General features: G+C 34.1%; 1 protein-coding gene across 1 annotated transcript in view; it reads left to right on the forward strand.

Annotated features, from left to right (window-relative positions):
* The window catches only part of LOC149533956 (MADS-box protein JOINTLESS-like), a 177,469-nt gene that overhangs the window by 106,112 nt on the left and 46,653 nt on the right, over positions 1 to 24,704 (forward strand). Inside the window, exon 5 of the mRNA XM_089805936.1 lies at positions 11,888 to 11,987. Coding sequence (XP_089662062.1) covers positions 11,888 to 11,987 — 100 coding nt within the window. The remainder of the gene's footprint in view (positions 1 to 11,887; positions 11,988 to 24,704) is intronic.

The following is a 24,704-nucleotide window of genomic DNA, read 5'->3' on the forward strand; positions in this document are numbered from 1 at the left end:
ATCAATAGGCACACAAACTCTAGATACATATATTTATTTTCATCATCAATATTAGAAAAAAAGGTGTAAAGTTCAAATTACCACTCTTGCAAATCATGTGGCTATAGGAGGAAAATTACCCAAAAAATAGCATATATGGGGAAACATTTATCAGCATGTAATACTACTTCATTATACCATTTTTGTCCATGGATTCAAGCTAATATGGCATCTTTAAACTATCCATATTCCTACTTTATGTTTTCACATATATATAACATATACATGAAAAACCATAAGTTCATATGCTTGAAACCATAAAGTACAATTGTTTAAAAAATAATTTTTTGAAAGTAAGATAAAAGGAACTTAGAAAGATGGCCTTTTGGAGGCCCATCCTTCCCCCCAACGGAGATATTACTCGTCCCCAACAACCATGAAATTTCTGATTTTGGCCCAAGCTCTCCAATCACTAGTTGTCCTCTCCCTTGGCTCATTCTTAACATAATCAAAGTATCCTTAATTTTCCCTAAGCCTTCTCCATCATCGAACTTCCACTGACATATCATGAGCATCTGCATTGTCATTCACTGTTAGTAATGGTTGTAGGAGAATGAGAGGTTGATGCGTTAACAGTATTGGCTCGGACTCCTTCCCAAATCAATATATCATTGAATTTTGATTTTAGCAAAAGTTAAATTTTTTGATGAATAGTCCCTTATATTTTTATTTTAAAAAAACAATAAAGTTAAATATTCAAAAAAAGTGGGGTTCCCTTATCTTCATGTCATGTAGCATCCGTGTCCACTTTTATCTTGAAGAAACAATTGTTGTTTCAACATCACAAGATGAATGCTCCCAATCTACAAAGGCTTGTTCTCTTATTGGGTATACTTTATTAGCTTCCAATCCAGAAATTTTTGCTGAGAGTTTTGAACTTCTAGTCTCATGAGTAGAGGAGTTGTCATTTTATTTTCCTTGTATGGCGCAACTTGATATTCCCTACTTATCTCATTTTGCCTCCAAGACATTAATGCTTTCAACTTCACATCTCCTATATAAAGGAGTGAATTCCACTCTGTATCATTAGGCACTGCCAAGTTATGCAAATATAATTCACACAAAAATTCTTAAAAGACATTGGAATAGACTGGAATGCATCATAAAACTTATGAGGAGTTGAAATGGAGGGATTAAGTCCTTCCACAATTCTTGTCAATCTTGAAATTTATAAGTTGGTTTTTTAGAAATAATGCATACACTAGTGATGGTAATCTGCATTCCATAATTTCAAGAATCAACCCTGACTTGTTCAATCCTGCTCTTTAAAATTTCATTTTGGTTTAGGCTTTGCTTCAATTAATGGCTTTGTTCATTAATAAAATGTTTCAATATTTCTATTTCCAACTTCCATTGTGCTCTTCCCCACAACATTTGTTGAAATAAATTGATCCCTACAGATAGGTGTGTAGACAAATTAGGTGGTGGCAATGGTTCTTGATTGAGAATGTCTATCCATTCAAATTTTGGATGGGAAACTTTGTTGGAACTTTGTGGCATGAAGCATTCTGCTTTCCTTATAACAAGTGGTGTCACCACATTCTATTCCTTACTAGACTTAGTTTTTACTTTAGCTAATGTTTCTAGCCCATCCTAGTTAATCTTTTATATTACTTCTTCATTAATTTCTTGTCTAAATTTTGGGTAGTCCTTAAAAGGAAGGTCTTTTGAATTCTCACAAGTGTCCTACATAACATGATTTTTTTCAAACTCCTTAGATGCTTTAGGCTCTTCATAATCCTTATTACTATCAACAAGTACATAGTTAATACTAAGGTTAACTTTGGGTTGTGGACTCCGGTTATTGCACTCATTATCACTGGCTATGTTTTGTTGAAATTTTCCCTTCAAAGAGGACTCCTTCACAAGCTTAGAAGACTCTAGGTTAATTACTTGGAAGAGAAGCTTCAGTAACCCTATTTCCTTCATAAATCCTTGCACTTTGTCTCGTAGGGGTGTAGATAGGCATGGAGAATTCTTTTGTTTCCTCTTTCTTTCAGTCATTTCTACTTTAGCTACTTTAGGAGGTTTTTCCTAAGCTTCCTCCCCTTGTGAGTGTAGGGTTTCATTAATATTACTTTCACTATTAGGCTGTTGTTCTAAATTTTTCCTCTTCCAGTTCCACAACTTTACCCTTTCCTTCCCTAATGGTGTCTTTTTAGACAAATGGGATCTTGGGGGCACCAGTAGCTTCTCTATTTTTACCTTTCTTCTTGCTAGAAATGGAGGCATTAGCTTTGTAAATCCTCTTCCTAGTTGGTTTAGACGTGGAGGGAGAGGCTTCAGGAACATTTTCTGTCCTCAGAATAACCTTGCAAAAACCAATGGATGTTCTTTCTCTTCATCCAACAACTTGGCCTCTAGGGCTAACCAATCTATGTTCTACCTCATTTAACTACAAATACTTTCCCCATGTCCCAATTGATTGTTTGTTTAATTCCCTTTCCACAATTAATTTTATCAAACAATGATGGGAGATAGACTAATCCTTTCCTAATTGTACTAAAGAATCTTGCTTCTTCACAATATTTAAAAGGAAATTGAGAAGATTTACCTGTCTATAGCCATGTTGCAGCTAAGCCAAAATCTTGAAATTTAGGGCATGCAGGTACTTGTAACAACCTTCACAAGTGAAGTGAAAAATGATAAATATTGTTGGCTGGATAAACTCCAAGGGAAAAGATAATCTAAAAGTACCTTGCTTCTTTTCTATGTCCATCAGAGAGTCAAGATTATAACTGAATTGTGTGCTAGTTGTAAGTAAATCAAAACCCTGTACCCAATTTTTTCCTTTTTGGGGTAACCTAGTGACTTTAGCCACCACATCTTCTATAAATTCAAGTACTGCTTCATTTTCTACATGTTGGCCTTGTTCTACTAACGTATGAGGAAATGAAGGCTCTTTGGCTATAGGAGAGGTCTACTGAACTAACACATCAACTTGTTCAGTTGGGAAATCTTCAACTTCAGTTATTATAGTCTTTTGGGGTGAAGGAAGAGTAGTGCCTGACCTTAAGTAGATACCATTCAAGGAAATAGCATAACTCTCTTGTTGTGTTGGTTGTTTGGTATTGTTGGGATTAGGATTAGGTTGAACTGGTAGCTAAGTTTTCTTAGGGGAAGTATTAGTGGTTGTAGGAGGAGGCATTAAAAACTACTACTAAGGTGGTGGCTTTAAGGCTTGTTGACTATGTTGGGTATTCCAATTTTTGGGTTGCCAACAACCTTGTTGAGGTTGTTGCCAATTATTATGCCAACTAAAACCAGTATTCTAACAATTTTATCATTGATTCTTACTATTATAATTTTGAAGAGGATCTTCTGGCATACCTTGTCTTTGGGCCCATCTCCTTCATTGAGCAACATAGAGCACCTCTTCATTTTCATCAATGGCATTAAACTTAGTAAGCATTGGTTGTGTCTCCAGACTTGCAACTAACTTGCATCTACAACTCCTTTTCTTCTCCCTACAATGTGGACAATATTCAACTAACATGGCATTAGTTTTGTCCTTCCTTCACCTACATGGTATCTAGCTGAGTGGCAACATCATTAATGATGTCTCGTTTGAAACTGATAGCAAATTGGATAGCTCCATCTTTGATACTCCTGAACTACCATTAGACTTATGTGGTAGGTCTCTAAGTCCCCTACCTTTCTTAACATTGGTCTTGGAATAATTTATACATATACTTGTATATCAGCCTAGTTTTTCTAAGTGATATCTCCTCCCACCGTAAGATCTAGATCCTCAATACTTCCATCATTTACACCTCTCAAAAAAAATGTTTGTTTGATTCTTCATTTAGCTAGTGTTGTGCATTACATTATAGGTTGAACATGAACTATGACATATAGTCTTCTAAGGTTTCATATTCTTTTTGGGACATTTTGAAAATGTCATCCCCTTTTAAATCTTGACCCCTATAGTATTCTTTATACTTTGTGAGAAACAAATTGGTCATTGTAGGACAATCTACTACAATGTTAGCACCCAACCCCATGAACCATCTCAAAGTAACTTCCTTGAGGGTGGATGCAAACAACTTCAGCTTGTGAGAATCAATTTTATAGTCATAACTTCTACAAAGGATATCAAACTCAAAGAGGAAGGTTTAAGGGTCTTTAGTAATTAGGCCATAAAACTTGGGAAGTGCAGAAGAAGGTATGTTCTTCAAGTTTTGATTACCTAGCTGACGAGAGATAGGATTGTCTTGCTATTTAGGTTCAGCAAAAAGATTATTCAAATGCAAAGATTCTTCAATGGATGAGTGTATTAATTCTTGAGCATAAGCGAATGGATTTTCAAAAGGTTCCTCTTCTTCATTCTTGGTATGAGGTTCTTCAAGCTTGGGATTAAAAATATCTTCCTAATTATTATGAGGAAGAAATCTCCCAAGGAAGGTTTGTTCTTATATGCATGCAAAATAATGTAGAATTTAAACTGACATAATGACTTCAGGGTCAAACTATATTGACACCATCCTTGGGAACAACACCAAAAATGACTAGTAAGCATAATACCTTAGTAATGAAGCATTCAACATCCTTCCAACCCATGATTATATGGTTAGACATAATCATGTGTTTTACTTAAAATAATATACTGACTTCATTTAATTTATCAATCTAGGAGTGTAAACTTGAAATGATGACTGCAAATTATATGCTCTAATTCTTCTTTAAGTCATTACAACTAAAGCAAAGGAAATTATGAAGGAAACCTATGTTAGAAACTAAAATGACAACTTAGCTCAAAGATTAAGATAATGTTGCAAATGGTAAACCTATCTATACATCTATGTTGCAAGAATAGTTCACTAATTTTGTTATCAATGGCTATAGGAGCAACATAGTTATGCCTTACTTAGAAACAACAAGGAAATGAAATCTATTCTAATAGAACAATTCACTCACCACTGCGCTCAAAGCTACAATAGTCATTATTTTAAAAGGAAACTACAACTACTTCCTAAATCTAAGATCACTTCATTAATGAAGATCAATTACAAACTTATAATGTTTGATATAGAAACAAAATTAACCATGAATAAATCCTCCAGGAATATAGCAAGTTTTGGAAGCTACATTCATGCACTACAACAACATAAGGAAATAAATGATTTGATCTGCTTGCAAAGGTCTAACAATCTAGTAGCCTTTGACTTCTTTAGTCCTAAAATGTTGATCTTGGAATATCCATGGAAAATTCCTACAAAATAATCAATGCACACACAACCTCTACATACATATATTTATTTTCATCATCAATATTAGAGAAAAAGGTGTAAAGTTCAAATTACCACTCTTGCAAATCCTATGGCTACAAGAGGAAAACTACCCAAAACATAGCATAGATGGGGAAACAATTATTAGTATGTAACACTATTTCATTATACCATTTATGTCCATGGATTCAAGAAAATATAACATCTTCAAACAATCCATATTCCTACTTCATGTTTTCACACACACACACACACACAAAAAAAAAAAATCATAAGTTTGTATGCTTGAAACCATAAAGTCATAATTGTTTGCAAGATAACTATTTGAAAATAAGATAAAAGGAACTTAGAAAGATGGGCTTTTGGAGGCCCATGACCATGGGTACAATAATCTCAACTAGTCAAGATAAATGGTTTTCTTACAATCCTGCATATTGGAGTCAGGTGCCAATGGTTTCCAATCTTTTTTTGTTGTCAATTTGTTTAGTGTATGTCAAGTTAGCATAGCTCTAGTGCATTTCGAGTTACTATAGCTCTAGTGGATGCCGAGTACTATAGCTCTAGTGGATGTCGAGTTACTGTAGCTCTAGTGGATGTTGAGTTACTATAACTCTTAGTGGATGTCAAGTTACTGTAGCTCCTAATGGATATCGAGTTACTATAGCTCTTAATGGATGTAAAGTTACTGAAGCTCATAGTGGATGCTGAGTTACTGTAGCAATCTTATGTTGACCGAGTGTTCCTCCATCTACCAAGTGAACCTATTGGTGTTTTGTTTTCTAGTAGATGTCAATTGTTCCTGTATGTGCCAAGTGCTAGTATTGGTTTGAGGTCTGTTCATACTGAGTTGTTTGTGAGCTAACTTTTGGCATTTAATTTATGATTGGATATTTAATTTAGCGTTTTATCCAACTTGTGGCTCAACATATATTTAATGTAAGGGATTTAATTTTGTTTGTAATGAGTTGGGCTGACTTGTGGCTTCATTAGGTATAAGTAAGGGGTTTTTTGGAGTTGTTAAAAAGTTATCATTCCAGCTTGGAGAAGGGGATGAAGTGTAGATGCAAATTTTGAAGAGCTAGGGTTGTGGCTTACAAACCAGCGGATTGCTTGGTGGACCTGAGGGTACAAGTGTGGATTCTCTTTGGTGTTCTTATTTAGTTGTGTATCTAGACTAGTTGGAACCAAGTTTGTAAGTAGATCTTGTTGGATCTTGCAGAATTGGTTTTTTAATTGTTGATGGTATTTGGCCCTAACTTGGAAGACCTTATAGCTAGACCTATTGCATCTAATCAATTATATCTATGAATAAAGAGTTTTGATTTGGTATCAGATCTTGCATTATTGTTGCTTTGTTGTTGTATTTTCATTGTGTGGTTGTTTGCTAAGGGTTTGGACATCTCCTTTAGGGATTCTCTTGCACTGCACTATGTCACATGGTATCAGAGTGATGGTTCTCCTGAGTTTGTGGATAGATTGCGGAAGTTGCAGCAGTTTATACTAGGACTATAGAGAAGATTGGTCTTGTGGTTGATTGATCTTCTGGATTGGTAGATCTATTGCTTAGGGTTTGCTAAAAAATCTGAAGATGGCTCCAAGAAGATTGGACCTTAGGGAAATTGATGATCTTAGTGATGACTTGGAAGAAAAAATCTTAGAGAAGATAAGAGAAAAGTTTAGATCTGAGATTGCATTGATGAAGAGTGACATGGTCACTGAAATTGTAAGTGCTTTAGGTGGTGTACCTAGGCATGTGGGTAATGAAGCTAGTTATGAGGACATTGCTAAAGACTTTGAAGCTACTAGATCTAGTGATGAGGATAGAATTGATTGTGTGCAGAGACCTATTAGAGCTAGGGTTGGTCAGTTTGCTAGACCTGGATCTTAGTTGAAGCTAAAGCATAAGATGGAGGTTTCTAATTTCTCAGGTACTTTGACTACTAAATGCTTGATTGATTGGATTGGTGAATTGGAAGACTACTTTGAGCTTGAGGTTATTGCGGATCCACTCAGAGTGAGGTTCGAACAAACTAAGTTGAAAGGACATGTTGTACTTTGGTAGAGAGAATTGCAAAGAGACAAAGAAGAGGAAGGTGTGATGAAGATCACTAGATGGAGATTGATGGTGATTAAGTTGAAGGCTAAGTTAATTCCTACTAATTATGAACTTGAGTTGTTTAAAAGACTACAAAATCTAAAACAAAAAGGATACTTCTATGAAAGATTATACCGAGGAGTTCTACAAGTTGACTATTTGGTTAGGTCATAGAGAATTCTTAAAGGAAAAGTTAGGTTGGTACATTAATGGTTTGAGATTCAATATTGAGGATGAGGTTGGTATGTTGAATACTTCTTTAGTTAAGGATGCTTGTTAGTATGCCCTAAAGGCAAAGGACAAGTTGAAAAAAAAAAGCCAAGGTAATGATAGAGGAAAGGAGAAGTTGGATAGCTTGGCATAAGCTAAACCAAGTGTTGAAAGTGAACCAAAACCTACTGATCAAGAAAGGAGGACAGGTAATGGTGAGTTCAGAGGTAATTGTTTTAGATGTGGGAAAGAAGGCCATGGATCTTTTGAATGTCTGATAGGTAAGACAGCTACTATTGTGAATGAGGTTGTAGTTCAAGATAGTTAGCCTAAGCAAGGAGAAATTTTGTTGGCTTGATGAGTACTAATTAGTGAGAGGAAATTGGATCCTTGTTAGAGGACTAATTTTTTTAGGACTCATCGTAAGTCTGGTGGTAAAGTTTGCAAGGCAATTGTGGATGGTTGTAGTACTGATAACCTTGTTACTGAGGAGATGGTTCAAAAACTTGGTTTGAAGAGAGTGAGACATCCTTATCCTTATAGAATGTGTTGGTTGCAAGGTGAATATGCTTTGGAAGTGAGGGAGAAATATCTTGTTTATTTCTAGATTGACAGTATAAGGATCAAGTGTTGTGTGATATTGTGGACATCAACAATTGTCATATGTTGCTTGGTTGGCCTTGGTAGTATGATTGTGAGACTGTGCATGATTGTGTCAAGAATGTGTTTACTGTTGAGAAAGGTGGCAGAAAGTTTTCCCTGATTCCTCTACAGAATGAAGAGCTCAATAGGAGAAACCTGAGTATTGGCAGCTGAGTTGAGTTGGCAGATTTTGAGAAGGTTGGAGGTTAGTATGGAAAGAAGACTTGTAGCACACCTCAGATGGATGTGAAGAAGCAGAAGAAGAACAAGGGAAATAGTGTACAAGTTGAAGATTTGGTGGATATGTATGTGAAGAACCAATTTGGGATTCATGTGTTGAATCCCAGAAGATGTTCTTCTAGTTACTAGAACATCTTTTCAAACTTGGGGTTTTTGATGCAAGGGCATCCTAGGCTTTCTTGCAATCTTGCATATTGGAGACGAGTGCCAGTGGTTTCCAATTTTTTGTTGCTATCGAGCTACTTAGTATATGCCAAGTTATTGTAGATCTTGTGCATGATGAATTACTATAGCTTTAATGGATGCTAACTTACTGTAGCTCTAGTGGATATTGAGTTACTATCGCTCTAGTTGATGCCGAGTTACTATAGCTCTTAGTGGATGTCAAGTTACTATAGCTCCTAGTGGATGCCGAGTTACTATAGCTCTTAGTGGATGCCAAGTTATTGTAACTCCTAGTGGATGCCGAGCTACTATAGCAATCTTATGCTGATCAAGTGTTCCTTCATGTGCCGAGGGAACCTCTTGGTGCCTAGTTTTCTAGTGGATGCTTAGTGTTCCTGTATTGTCAAGTGCCAATATTGGTTTTGGTTATGTTCATGTCAAGTTGTCTGTGAGCTAATGTTTGACATTTAATTTATGTCTAGGTATCTAATTTAGTGTTGTAGCTAACTTGTGACTCAACCTATATTTAATGTAAGGGATTTAATTTAGTTTGTAATGAGTTGGGCCAACTTTTGGCTTAGTTGGGTATAAGTAAGAGCTTTTGTGGAGTCTTTAAAAAGTTATCATTCCAGCTTGGAGAAGGGGATAAGTGTAGAATTTTGAAGAGCTAGGGTTATGACTTAAAAACTAGAGGATTTCATTGAGGACCTGAGGCTACAAGTGTGGATTCTTCTTGGTGTTCTTATATAGTTGTGTATCTGGACTAGCTGGAATCAAGTTTGTAAGTGGATCTTGTTTGATCTTGTAGAACTAATTTTGAAATTGTTGTTGGTATTTGGCCCTAACCTGAAAGGCCTTATAGTTAGGCATATTGCATGTGATCAGTTATATCTATGAATAAAGATTTTTGATTTGGTATTACATCTTGCATTATTGTTGCATTATTGTTGTACTTCTATTGTTTGGTTGTTTGCAAAGGGTTTGGACTTCTCCTTTGGGGATTCTCCTACCTTGGACTGTGTCATTGAAAAGTATGCCTATCATGTGAGACAAAAATGCTTTTCTTTTATTTTTAAAATGGGAATAATGTTTTTCATTTTCATACTTAGGATTAGTGGGATTTTTGAAATTTTTACTTAATTAAAAGGGGGCAAGTTCTTTGAATTAAATAAAAAAATTAGGATAAGGCAATCAAATGATAGGTTATAATCGAATAATTAATAAAATGATGATTTGATCAAATATAAGTGATGGATAAATTAAGAAAAAATGTTAGAAAGGGGGCTCATAGTCTAGATGGCCATTTTTGGGTGATTATAGACCCTAACAGATCTTAGTGATCTGTGGGGGAAATATGTACTATCTCAATTCTTGAAAAACTTACCCTTGAATACTTCTATATAGGCAACTTACCCTTGAATACTCATATACCTCATTTCTCTCTTTTTACAATTAAGGCTTCATGATCATTTATCTTTCATTCTTCTTCATTAATTTCTATTCATTCACTTACATATTCTCCAATATGTCTTATGCTTTTACTTGCACTCTTGGTTAGTACTCTTTTATCTTTATATGCACTAGCTCTAAAATCAATCTCAACCCTAAGAAAAGAATCTTTCAATATTCTCATTTAAAAATATTTTATTTTACCAATCAATGTCCCTCTATTAAAACCTTTAATAAGAGGAATAAGTTAGTTCAATTGAATTAACCTTGTTCTCATAAGTTGGTATTAAGGATCAAAGAATCTTGTGAACAACTTGAACTTTTTATCCCTGTCGTAATTCTTGTAATTCATTGTACATATGCTCTAACAATTCCATATTCTTACATTATTCCCCTTTTAAACTTAGCTTTCCAATTTCACAACTTTTCTTTCATTATAAATTCATTACCTTCCCATAAATTCCTTTACTTGCCAAAATAGTTCATTTGAAGCTCCCCTTAATCATCCAATATTAATATTAGTATGCTCTAATTATCCATAATATGCATCCACATCAATTGATCTCATATATGGAATACCCAACTAAGCAAAACAACTTTTCATTATATCTCTTACAAATAATTAATTAGGTTGACCTATTAGAGCTTTCCCAATGTACATTTAATTACATAGCTCCATGTTAAGGCATACATGCTTTCATAAGCATTATTAAAAATAACATAATAATGTTCTCACAAGTTACAATAGAGATATTACTTTTTACAATGATAAATAACACGCTTCGTCAACACAATTGACTATCAATAAAATATATCGCATGTTACAAAATAGCGACATTTACATAATAACCCATATTCTTCCTTTAGACATGAGAAAGGACACATATGCTAATTAGAGTAAAGTTGCAAATGCTACAACTTACAATTATATGTAAGGAACACTGCTAAAAACTTAGTAATGTCTAAGGTGGACATATATTGGGAAGATCTATACTTGGGAGTATTTTTATACAAAAGTAAGTGAATGTAAACATACTACGATATTGAGATGTATTTATGTGCCAAATATTATACAAGCAACCATTTCAATAATTTTCAAACAAAATAATTGAAAGTAAATGCATCATTCAAGAAAAAATGAAGGTTTTAAATATACAATTTCTATCTTTTATTTTTTTATTCATCTAATTTTATATTTTAGAATAATTAGAATAAATGATGCAAGAAAAGTATACACTGAACTCATTATAATAACTTGTATCAAAAATAATATTCTATAATCATTTTCAAATTGAATATTTTTCTAAAAAAAGGCAAAGGCCTACTACGCAACGGTAAACTATGAGTCTCTCATCAAGGAGGTCTTTGGTTCAAGTCTATGATTAACACATAATAATAATTAATTCTAACAATAATAATGAATAATAATTAACCTAAGCTTTGGTCGATTACTTTTCAAACAAAATTATCATCATATTCTATCAATAGTATAAATTTAAATATTATATTTTACTAATAATTTGATTTTTATTCATTTTATTTAATTTAAATATATTTATAATTGATATTTAGTATAATTGAGGATGTAACATTTTGCAAAGCTTAAAGGTATACTAGTATTGTTTATTTTACTAATTTTTTCAAGGTACTTGTAGTTTGATAATCAAGATTTTGGAAGGATAAGATAAGAAATGGAAAGCGTCAACCATATTTTGAGGTAAACCATATAAATCAATGTTATTTGGAATTGTGAAGTTATTATTATTTATTTTAAGTAATTGGTTCTTTTAACAAAGGATTTGTCTATTTTTTTTCATAGGCATATGGATGGAGAGGACCTTCAAGAGCTAACCATAAAAGAGTTGCAAGAATTAGAACAAAAGTTGGAACTTGGGCTACATAGGATTCGATCAAAAAAGGTATCATTTTATTGTATTTTATTATAAGTTAAATTAGCATGTTTCACATAAATAATATAGAATTTTTTAAAAGATAAATAATTTATTGCTTTATTAAAAATGGTTCACAATTTCTCTGCTTAGTTCACTTTCATGAGCTCTTCACTAACCACATAGTTAGTTCTTCTTAATGTCATAGATGCTCGCATTCCTCACTCATTTTAAAATTCATAGAAGCTTCAATAGGGCTTGTATTGTGTGAATTCCTCAAGAAGATGCTGAATTAGGATATCACAACTTGCTTTGCCAAGGGTTTTCTACTTTTACTATCCAAAGGTCCTTGGTGTCCATGTACCACACTGAATTTTACATCATTTAGACTAAAACTATCCCTTCTAATGTGATAGAAAATATGCCTACATCAGAAATAGTTAACATGATTTTTAAAAAGGCACTAAGTTTTGGTATCCATAGTTGCAATGGGATAGAATGGCTCCTCAATTGAACTAGTCTCCCCAACTCTGGTGATTCCGCTACATGGTGCGCTCACCTTCTGTCTTCCCATCATCTCTAACCATTACAATATGCTTGCATAATTTGTTCACAACTTTATAGGATTTGTGTAGGATCGTACTGTAATATGTCAATTTATACAGATTTGGCCAAAATGATGCAATTTCTACTAGTGTTTCTAAAATAAAAACTTGTTGATGGGGAAATTTTGATTTACCCATGTGTTAAGGATTTTTATAATGTAGTTTTATTATCATGAGGAAAAATAAATTGCATTAAAGAATATGCTTCAAATTATTTAAGGAAACTTCCTATATGATCTTTCTTTGATGGAATATGTGTTCCAATATTATTTTCCATGGATTTGGAAAGCACTAAGATAGAAGAAAGAGATGATAGCTAAAGATGTGGATAGGTTACACACTAGTCCAAACTATTGTTAGAGTAAAAGGTTAATTTAATTTCGTTCATTAAATTACCTTTACCCCCTTCTTAAGATTCCCTTTATGCACTTGCTTTTCCATTTAATAATTAATTAGTAATTATTAAATGTCATTTACCTCTTAGGGTTTCCCTTTTAGGTTTTCTATCTCCTTCACCAAGATTGATCAGTTGTAAATTATTCATTTTCTTTTGCACAAGTAAATGTAATCTTTTTGTTTATTGTGCAAACCCTTCTCTCTTTGTGTTTCTTACTTCCTCGTAATAGGTTATTTGCATGCAAGATATCCAAGGATCTATGGATTTGTTCATTATCAAATCCTAGATGATATCAGAGCTTTGCTTCTAGCTACCTATTCTTGTTTGGAGTACAGAATGTACACAATTTTTTTTACACAAATCTTGTGATTTTTTGTTGTTTTCTATGAAAATATGGGGTCTTTCAAATTGGATGCACTTTGAGCCCAAATGGATACTACAGTTGGATTCAAAAGATGTCAAAACCCCCATTTTAATATAAAGCACATCTTGTTTGGCCAATGTTGTATTATGTGGAAAAAAATATTTGCCCAACAGGGTTGTATGACCTTGTGCACACTTCTTGAGGTGATATTTTCAAAAAAAAATAATGGGTTTTTTTGAAAAAAAAAGTTGTCTATATTAAACTTTAATAAAGTATTAAAAAACTTTATAAAGTTTTTTTTGAAGACAAACTCAAGAGCATATGTACTTAGAAAAGTATTGATGGTGCAGGAGGGTACTTGCAAATGTAGAGGGTGACATCATTCAAAAAATGTTTAATTTGACATCCATGCACCCATCAACAAAATATCATTGCAAATTTGATTTTGAGACGCATGCATTAATGGAGGATATTTTGGTATTTGGTTTTGTTTGGTTACCTATTTTTTCCAATGAAGTCAGATGATTCTTCTTGCATTCTAGTGGACATAACTTGCTCATTTTAGTTCTATTTTTTGATCTAAAAGAAGCATCAAAAAGCTCTTCTTGAGCCCTATCTAAATTTTGTGTTATTTTCATCAGTATTTCTTAAAGGTGCATGTGATTCTCAAACTGATCTTCTCTCATTTTATTTACTCATTCCTTCTAGCAATTGGACTTCAACTTTTTGTATTGTGAAGGGTGTTTTCTATTATTATTTATGTTATTTACATTAGTAAACCAGAATGTTTTCAAAAAAATTCCAACACCTTCTAAAATAATGGACGAGACCTCCTCTTGTCTAGAACTTCTGACCCCTCATAACTATCACACATGGAAAACCCTAATGACATGACTTCTCTGATCAAAAGTGTTGTTGTCCTGGTTACATGCAATCTAGCCAATATTACTGAGGCCATTTGAGGTCATGTAATACAAGAACAAGATGGATGAGGCAATGGGGTTGATTTCTTTACAAGTATTTGGTAGTCTATAGTTTCATCTTGATGGGTGCAATACCCCTCTAGCTATGTAGACCAAGCTTGATGGCTTGTTTGGTACTATGAATGAGTTCAGGGCACTTTAGATTGAGGCAAAACTTACCTCTCTTGTACAAGATTATTTTCCTTCCATTGAGGACTTTTTGATGAAGTTAAAACAAAAGAGATCTTAATGCAAGGTTGTGCGAAAACCAAGATTGACACCGAGTGCATTTACATGATTCTTTCTAAACTTCATGGAAACTTTTAGATTTTTGCTTCTACCATCAAGCCCACCTCCTAAGGGACATAAATCAAAGCTAGAAATACCGAAGTGTTCTTATTGTAATAAGCCCAATCATAATGAGTTACATTGCTATGAGAAGAAGTTAGATGGCGATGCCAAATAGGTTTCAAATTTCACAACTTTCCTTCAAAAGAGAAACATTATTATTCCTGCTACTTCTCACAAATATTCTTCATCATCATCATTTCAATTAGATTGGAAAGATATCGGAAAGGGTCATGCACTATGTGCAACTACTACTCCACACTCTTCTAGATGATTGTTGGATTTAGGTTCTTCACACCATATGGCATCTTATCAATATTTGTTCTCTTCTTTTGAGGCTTCTCCTACTCCACACATTTTGATGGGGAACAACATTGTTATGGTTGTATGTGGGAAAGGTTATATTGGCATTGATGATGGTACATTTCATGATGTACTTTGTGTTCCATCTTTGTCCTCTAACCTTCTCTCTATTTATCAGATTACACATACTGGGACAGGGAAGATAGTTCAGTTTGCACAAGATTTGGTGCATATTAGAGATAGTGAGACATGAAATATTGTTGCTAGAGGGATTTTTTATCATTCTTCCCACATATACTACTCCTCTCATTTTGGTCCACCATCTCCACGATCGGAGACTTGCTCTCCTTTACGAGAGACTACTGAGGTGAAGTTGGATCACTTGAAGTTATGTGTTATTCCTAAGACCATTGTTGTAACTTCTACACCTCCACCTCATATTTAGAGTCCATCCATTGCACAAGACTACTCTTCAACATTACCTATTATTAAAGCTCTACTCATCAAGCCACCTACTATAGTTGTTAGGGATATATCAGATAACACACATCTTCTCTCAGATGATAGATTTAGCATACCAATTATCCCACCTCTATTGGAGATTTCATTGCAGATTCTCATGCATTATCCTTTAAGCATCAACTAAGACTTCCAAATTTAGCTTGCTTTTAGGGATTTCACCCTCCTTGTCCACTACCTTTGTTTCTTTCATATTGGAGCCACATCGGTATGTTCATTGATAGAGGAGTTCTACCATTTTGGGGGAGCTATGGAGGAATCAACACACATTCTCCAATCTCCATTATTCCTAGGTGCCAATATAGCAAGTAAAACACATGGACTCAAAATTTCTCTGATCAAACATTTTTGCAACAACTCTTGCACTTGTCTATTGAGTTCTTCATTCTCTGTCGATGTATTCAAAAAACTAGCTCCAGCAATCAAATCCATATAATGACTTATACCCTCTACAACAATTTTTTTTTCACTCATTCAACAAGCTTTCAATTTCTATTGGCACTTGGCTTATACTGTCTTCTTATGTTGTCACTCAGCCTCTATTAGTTTCTAAGCCATTGCTATGCTCTATCACTTGACCATTACTAGCACAACTTGGCCCTTTATGAATTATAACCAAATAGACTTGGTTCTTTTTCATTTCCTTCTCAATTTGCTTTCAATTAACCAATCAAGCTCTAACAATACTATAGTTTATCTCATTGGGAGACTCAATCAAAGGCATCAATGTATCCATAACTCCATTCATCCAAATAGTATATTGATTCAATCTTATATCATACACAACATGTTTATCATATTCCCAAGGTCTACCCAACAAAATATGACAACAATCCATAGGCATAATATCACATAGAACATCGTTAGAGTAATATCCAATCTTTGATTTCATAAATCTTATCCTCATCCTTGATCCATGAAACATGATAGGGTTTAGGATGCTTCAGCCTCAGCAACTACAACTTTGTAACCAGCTCTTTAGATGCCAAATTTGTTAAACTTCTAGTGCCACATCTATATTGAAAGGATCAATGTCCTTCTTTGCCACATCTAATATAATTACCATGAAAACCTCCTCTAGAATAAGAATTACCTCTTCCTCAGTAAGAACTAGTACCTCCTCAGTAAGAATTACCACCATTTGATTTAGTCTTTCCTTTGTCATCACTTTTCAACTAAAACTTATCCTTATCTTGCATAGAATTATTAGATTTGTCACTTTCTCCATAACATCTACCTCTACCTTCTCTAGAATCTACCACATCTAACTCTTTGTTCATGCTTCTTTGTCAAGATCTGTTCCATTTTCAAGGCATATTAATCTTCTTATTCCACACTTTCCAATTTTAAATAACTTATGTCATCTTGAATCCTAGATCTCAATCCATTTGAATACCTTGCAATGTCCTCAACCTTGTCATCCACATGTCTAGATCTGATGTCTAGTTTATAGAATTCCTCATCAATATACTCTTTTACATTCATGTCTTTTTGTCTCAAATTTTGCATCTTTCTCAACAAGCTAACTTGGTAATCAATAGGAAGGAAAATCTTTACTTTATTCATCATTTTCAACCAATTTTTTATCTTCTCTTTTTCTCTTCTCTGTCTATCGGTTTGCAAATGCTCCAACTATGGTGAGGCATGACCTTTCAACCTAATGGCTGCAATCTTTAGCTTGATATTATCAAGAGTACCTTCAAACTCAAAAGACATCTCCATATCAGAGATCCAATCCAACACAACATAAGTGTCCAATTTTCCATCATAAGGAACAACTTCCATAGCAAGCTTTGAATGTTCCCTAAATAATACTCTCAACAATCCTTCCTCATCCTAACCTTCCTCAAGTTTTGGATTAGAGTTTGATGTCATTGCTTCATCATCACTCACCTTATCCACATGCGCTCCTCTCCTCAGGGTTATCTAAGTAGCATCTAACTTGGTTGCAATTAGATCAACATGTCCATAATAGCAGTATCAAAATTTCCTCTGCCTCAAACCATCTTGATGAACAAGTTCATGCAATATTGCAACCCTTTGAAAGCTATAGGTCAAATCTAAAGATCTGTTACCCTTAACCAAATTCAACTTGGTGTTTTTCACATTCCAATCTCCACAAGGAAGAACCTCAAGCTCCGATGCAACCTGATTCAAGGAGGGATCTAAATAGCTAGGGCTAGAGACACACCTAACTATCCAACCACCTTACTAAGTAACACAATGAAAGAAAACAACACAGAGAACAACTCCAAGGAGAGAGGATCGGTAAACCTTTTTATTGATTCATCCAATTATCAGCATACATGTCCAGTTATGAGTGTTAGCATGAATGTTGATGCTATGGGGGAGCATTGAAGAACATTGATATGATGTATTTATAACTATGTTTGTCATTGATGACAACATAGTAATAAGTTTGTAATAGACTGGCAGAGCAGTAGATTGTGATTTTTGTATTGAGAACATTATATTACTTGTCTAATGATGTGTAGTTACCAGTTGATACTACATTGTGTATTTGTGAAAAGGGTAAGTGCGCAGAACCTGAATCAATAGTGTACATAAGATATGGTTGATCTACAGAGAACCATATGGAAATACAGTATTAGGAAAGTAGTTCCTATTGTATGATTTCCATAGTTCATTACAATTGTAGTGAAGGGTTGCATAATCAACTTGAGATATTATACTGATCATTGATGACATCAGTGAGTGTGCATGTATAGAAGTTGCACGTGTGAAAGTTTGTGTATAACTACAAGCTGACAAAAATGAATTAAATGAGTATTTCATTCAATTAATGTGTGGAAAGCTAACTCAAGAATTTATTATTAAACATGGTATAAAGGAAAGATGTTTTCCTTGTTTTACATATAGATGAGTAGAGAACAGTTGTGAATTACTAAGTAGCAAAGTGATACAAAAGTAGAGTAATCTACCTATGCTTGTAAGTGACTTTAATGGTTTTTGTTACTAAGTTAAAAGTCCTAGATTTGATTGCATGATCTGAAGGTGAAGGATTTCGATGTACTGGAAAGAGGAAAAGGTGGAAACTTGTTATACATCTATTATTCTAAAAGTAATAATACCGAGGTCAATTGGATATTAGGTTCATTGATCTAATCCTAAAGCTATTTGGACGGTGGGTTCAGCTACCTTCCACAACTCCTAATAGGATTGGCACAACTCCTAATAGGGTTGGAATCTCCTAACAGGGATTCAAAGTCTCTTAACAAGGACTCTTTGTACTAAATATTGTAAGACTCCTTACAGGTCCATCCTCTAACAAGGAATATTCATATTAATACATCATTTTATGGGCATCATTCCCACCAGGGTTTTCCCTCTGATCAAGGGTTTCCCTAGTCAACATATCTAGTGTAATTATCTATGAGCATCTCTTTATGGTTGTTGCTTATATTCATTGATTGGTTAAGATTGTTTAAGAGGATAAATGTTTTAATTTCCATATAACTAACTCACCCCACCCCATCTCTCTCAATTATATTGGTGGCTATTATTCCTAATAGTGAGGCCTTTATGGGTTATAGCCAAATACAAAATACAACTTAAAAATCCAGGATCTAGCATTAAATTCACTACTCTAGAAACATCTTCTCTAAAAAACTTGGTCCTACCTAATTTAAACCTAAATACCCCTATTTATACTTGCCAAAATGACTTATAAAAAAATTCTAGATCATTACATAATAGAAAGATGGACTTTAAAATGGACTGCACACATCCCAATAAAGGATCCTAACATTAAATTTACAATCCAAATTAAATGCATAAGGTGGATCGAACTAAGATCCAATCATAGAAAAACTCAATCAAAGAAGGAATCGAACATCATCAAATATCAAGTTCACTCAGCACATGAAGGAACACTTGTGCAATACTAGACAACTCGGCCAACACAAGAAATCTACAATAACTTGAACTTGAAAGTGGCTGGTGAAATGAAAAAAAATAGGTAGGATTACAAGGCAACCCAGAATGTGTTGCAAGGAGATCATTGAAGTGAAGAAGATTGATTAAACCTATCATAGAACAATCATTATTTTGTCACCGATGTCAAACCTACTACTTTTTGGTGAGATAATTGTTTACTTTGGTCTAAATTCTATCATTTGTTTGATTGATGAAGAGGATTTGAAAAGAAAGGATAACAAGGGAACTTAGAGGAAGGTTGAGTTATTTGGTGTATAAAAGGAAAACTAATACCAAGCAAGACATTGATGATATAATGTATTGTTTATCTACTTAAGGTTATAATGAAAAGATACTTGAGAAAAGACTTGAAGGAGGCTAAGAAAAGAAAAGTGTCTACCAGGCCCAACCGAGAAAACAGTACATGCCGAGCAAAGTTAGTGCAAGCTGAGCAAAAAATCATGGAAGCCGAGTGAAGTAAGTTTAGTATGTATCGAGTGAAGAAAGTTAGTATGAGCCAAGCAAGAGAAATCTAGTTGGTGTCGAGAGAAGAGAGTTACTATGTGTTGAGCACTAGTAAGGACCTAGTGGATACTGAGAAACCTAGTGTTGGCCGAGCATCAAAACACAGTGTTAGCCGAGCAAACAAATTATTATTAATTAGTGCTAGTAAAATGTGTTAAATTAAAGATTTAATGAATCTAAGCCAACAATGTTGATTTCTTGAATTGTGTGAAGCATGTGGAAGATTACTATGATAAGTTGGTGGCACAAAATTCAAGATAAACTATTTTGAGGCAATTTCAAAGAGGATTGTAGAGGAAGTTTCTAAAAGGGCCAAAATGGAAAAGTGGACATTCATTGAATCTTACCTAACCCTAGATATGACAATTGTGGTTAAGTGGAAAAAGACCTAAATGCTCTATTTGTGATGAAAGAAAGAAGGCTTAAGGAGATGAATGCTTGAAAGGTGAACAAGTTGTTAGAGACAAATAGGATGAATGTCAAGCAAAATGGAGGACTAAATGTGAGATTTGTAATCTACAAGTGAGTTGTTATTGTTATCAGATCAAGTCATGTTGTTACTCTCTAGTAATTATATCAGTCTAGATAAATCCTTTGGATTAAGGTTGACCTAATAGTTGTTAGTAAATCCTTTAACAAGATGAAATTCTAATGGAATGTTTTAAAGTTCTTTAAAAAGACTCACTCCTAATAGGGTGATTGATATCCTTTAACTAGGTCATATTTAACAGTGTGCATTATAACCATTAACAGGGTTGGCTCTTCACAGAGCCCACTTTAGGAGAGTGAAAATTGCTAGCATGTCACTCGTGATTTTTCTCAAATTGGATTGCCACGTAAAATCCATGTGTAAAAATGTTTGATTGATTTTATAGTTTTGCATGTTTACATTTCTGCAGAGTTATTTTGGCATAGGACTGTAATATGCATATGTTTAAGATATTGAATGGTCAATGCATGCATAAGGATAAGTTGAAGTAATGAAAAGTTTTATTTGTATATTTGGATCTTGGATAATTTATTCACCACCCCCCCCCCCCCGCCTCCTTAGTTATTCTAAAGTATTCCAACATGATGCTCTTCAATCAAAAACAAAGGGTGAAAATGTGACATCAAAATATGCAAAGGGAAGGCCATTTTAACTATGAACTACATATCTACAAGTGTTATAGAAAAAATAATGTGCATATGTGATCAAAATTGAAAACCTAAGAAACCTCAATAATCTTAGATCTCTAGGTATAGCTCAATTTGGATGACATATATCAGTAGGTTTATGAGATGGAAAACATATTCCTAGAGCATAGAAACCAACTCAAACCAATTTTTTCCTTATGTTTGCAATTGATAGATTCCAAATTTTATTTTGTAATTTTGACACCATGTTCCATCACACAAGAAAAAATTATTTTTATTTTTTATTTTTGGAGGGAGGAGGGGGGACTGCCTTTCCTTTGTCAAGCTCCCATATAGGAATTATCCTTGAAAGACATTGTATAAAAAACCATGCAAGGAAGTAAGACAAATTTAAATATTCACCTTACTTGATAAACCTCTTGTTAATAAAGATTGTGCAATGCTATAATATAGTTGATGTCAAATCTAGAAAGAAGGATGTAGAAAATCTCCACAAATGCAGTTGATCTAACAAATACCAAATCATGAAGCCATGGATATAGATGTGCACAAAAGAAGAAGATGATGAAAGCCAGAATGCAGATCTCCTCTCTTGATGACCAACAAAATGCAAGATCTTGAAGAGGAAATGCTCAAAAAGGAACTTTAAATCTTGAGAACACCTTGAATGCTTAGCAAATTTCCTTAAAATTTGACGAATGCCTTAAATATTATAGTTTTAAATTCCTACATGTGTGTATAGATGTCTTTTTCATGAGAAAATTTGATGAACAAGCTTCCTTATATACTATTTTTTAGTATTGGAAACAAAGCAAGCCTACAAAGCCAATGAATTTTGTAAATTAACTCTGCAGTATAAAACTAGTCCGAGAACCAAAACTACCTAGGATGCAAATCGACTCGGCTGACCTCTACTAGTATAGGTTTACTAGGCTAACCTATTCTAGGGTTATCCTAAGAAGGAGTAACCCTGAGCTCTCCAAAAGTACATAGGTGTAATTGCAAAAGAGATAACAATGTGTGAGAGAAAAGATTAAGCACAAATAAATCCATGGTCCATAAAATCACTGAATTGTAGAAGGTAAAAGATCTTAAATGATGGGTTCTTCAATTTTAAGATAGTACATTTAGCACCCACTTTAGTAGGAGTATCAACCTACCTCATACTCATGATGATGAAGGATGCTTCCCTTAATACCATAAACACACAAGAGAAACAAAGAAACAATAGCAAATGTGACAACAAAATATAGATTTCTTATTTGTGCCGCAAATGTAGAATTATAGAACTCACAAGTACAATATGTTAGCCCACATGAGTGCCTTCATTATAGCAATCTGAAAGGCAATTTTGTGAACTACACCCAGAGTTGTTCTACACAATGTTCAAGCCTTTCTTAAATAGGCAATTTTATGCCACCTGAGGAGGTTCTACACATTGAAACTTAATGTCTAGAGCTGACAGTCCCTAATAATACATATAGAGTCAGCCAAATACATCTTTGACAATTATTTTAGATATTTTAGGTAACCCAACTTTGACAGGTCATAACTCATGAACCTTTGCTCTGATTGCCTATTATAACCACTTTTCAGAAAGATCAGCTCCTAATCTACAGGCTTTGAACCATGTAAGTGCCCTTCTACCAAATTTTCAAATCTCATCTGGATACTCTAAGGCCTCCAATGGTAAGCCTAAAGATTTTTCTAAAAAAAATTCATCGAAAATCGACAATAACTTCTCTGATACTTATGCTTAAGCAATGAGATTTTTATGGTAGACTTACAACTCTAAAATGAACCTTCTTGTAGAAAATGAGAACACTTTTAGCTAATATGACAAACTTACTAAAAATAGCAAGCTCCCAGGAATAGCAACCCCTTGTCTACTAGTGTTTATTAAAATGGAAAATATTGAAAATAAAATATTTTTGGGTGATGCAAGATTTCTCTTATATGCAGGATGCTCCTACATCTGGCACCTAGGGTAATTTGAGAAGTGACTTTGTCATGTCTTAGGTGTTTAGAGGAAAACCAAGATGGTGAACATCCTCCCTTGCTAGCCATGATGAATCCTTTACTAGTCTCCCTTTCCACATGACCAGGTATTCCTCATAAGTTTTGTTCATTTTACTTTTGCCAACATGACTATCCTGTATCTCCTCAATCTACTTTGTAGCCAAACTAGTTGCTAGAATACTCCATTGGAAAATGCTCCTTTCTCAAATGAACCATGACTTCATCTCTAATATGAAATTCCTTATACCTCTTTTTCTTATCTTTCTTAGGCTTGTATTGTCTATTCATCTTTATGATGTGTTTCCTTGCCTCCTCATGGATGTTCTTCAAATGTTCAAGAAATTCATCTGCTCCAGCACTAATTTTGTCTCCTTTATCCAACTACCTCAATTTAGAAGCATTTATGGGACTATTCTCATATACAATCTAGATTGGTGATTTACAAGTACTCCTTTTGACAGAATTATTATATGCAAATTTTACCTGTGGTAAAATCATATCCCATCCTTTTATCTTGTCTCCAACCAAACATCTTAGCAAGTTTCTCAAACTGTTATTCACAACTTCTATCTGTCCATCAATCTGTGGATGATGTGATGGACTGAACTTCAAATTTATCTTTAACTTCTTCCATAATGTATGCCAGAAATACCCAACAAATTTGGTATCTCGATCTATAACTATACTCTTTAGCAAACCATGTAGTCTCACCACTTCTCTAAAAAATAACTCTGCCACATGAACAACATCACTAGTCTTCTTACAAGGAATAAAGTGTGTCATATTTGAAAACCTTTCAACCACCACAAAAATAGAGTCATGCCCTTGATGTGCCCTTGGTAATCCAAGAACAAAATCCATGTTGACATCTCTAATGGCTTCTCTGGTATAGGTAATGGTTGATACAGTCCTATATTCTGCTTCACTCCTTTTTCCATCTAACATACTCTGCAACTTTGTACAAACATTTTCACGTCTTGTTGCAACTATGGCCAGTAATAATTCTCAACAACCAAAGCTATGGTTTTATCCCTGCCAAAATGTCTGGCCAATCCTCCACTATGCCTCTCCTTGATGAGATTCTCTCTCATTGAACTTTTGGGAATGCACAACTGGCTTCCTTTGAATAACATACTATCCTAGATCATGAAATCCAACCACTTTGTCCTGTAAAGTGTAATAGGTTCTATACAAGCCTTGCACGCTTCATAAAAATCAGCATCATTTGGATATAAAGTACTAAGTTCCTTGAACTGAACGATCTCTATCTACATTTTTGTTAGCAAAAGTTGTCTTCTGCAAAGAGCATATGCAACTCTATTAGACTTCCCACTCCTGTATTTCAAAACAAATGTATAACTTTTCAAAAACTCAACCCACTTCAAATACTTTGGTTTAATATTCCTTGACTATTCAAATATTACAAAGCTTGATGATCAGTATACTAAACAAACTCTTTAAGAAGAAGATAGTGTCTCCACTTCTTCAATGCTTGAACTACAACATAAAATTCTTGATCATAAATAGAAATTTTTTTTTGCATCATTCAATTTCTAATTGTAATAAGCAATATGTCTACCTTATTGGCTCATAACAACTCCTATTGCAATACCGTTAGCATCATAGTTTACT

Source organism: Cupressus sempervirens, chromosome 10 (assembly GCF_028749045.1).
Source record: "Cupressus sempervirens isolate cs-2001-9-10 chromosome 10, ASM2874904v1, whole genome shotgun sequence".
Lineage (NCBI taxonomy): Eukaryota > Viridiplantae > Streptophyta > Pinopsida > Cupressales > Cupressaceae > Cupressus > Cupressus sempervirens.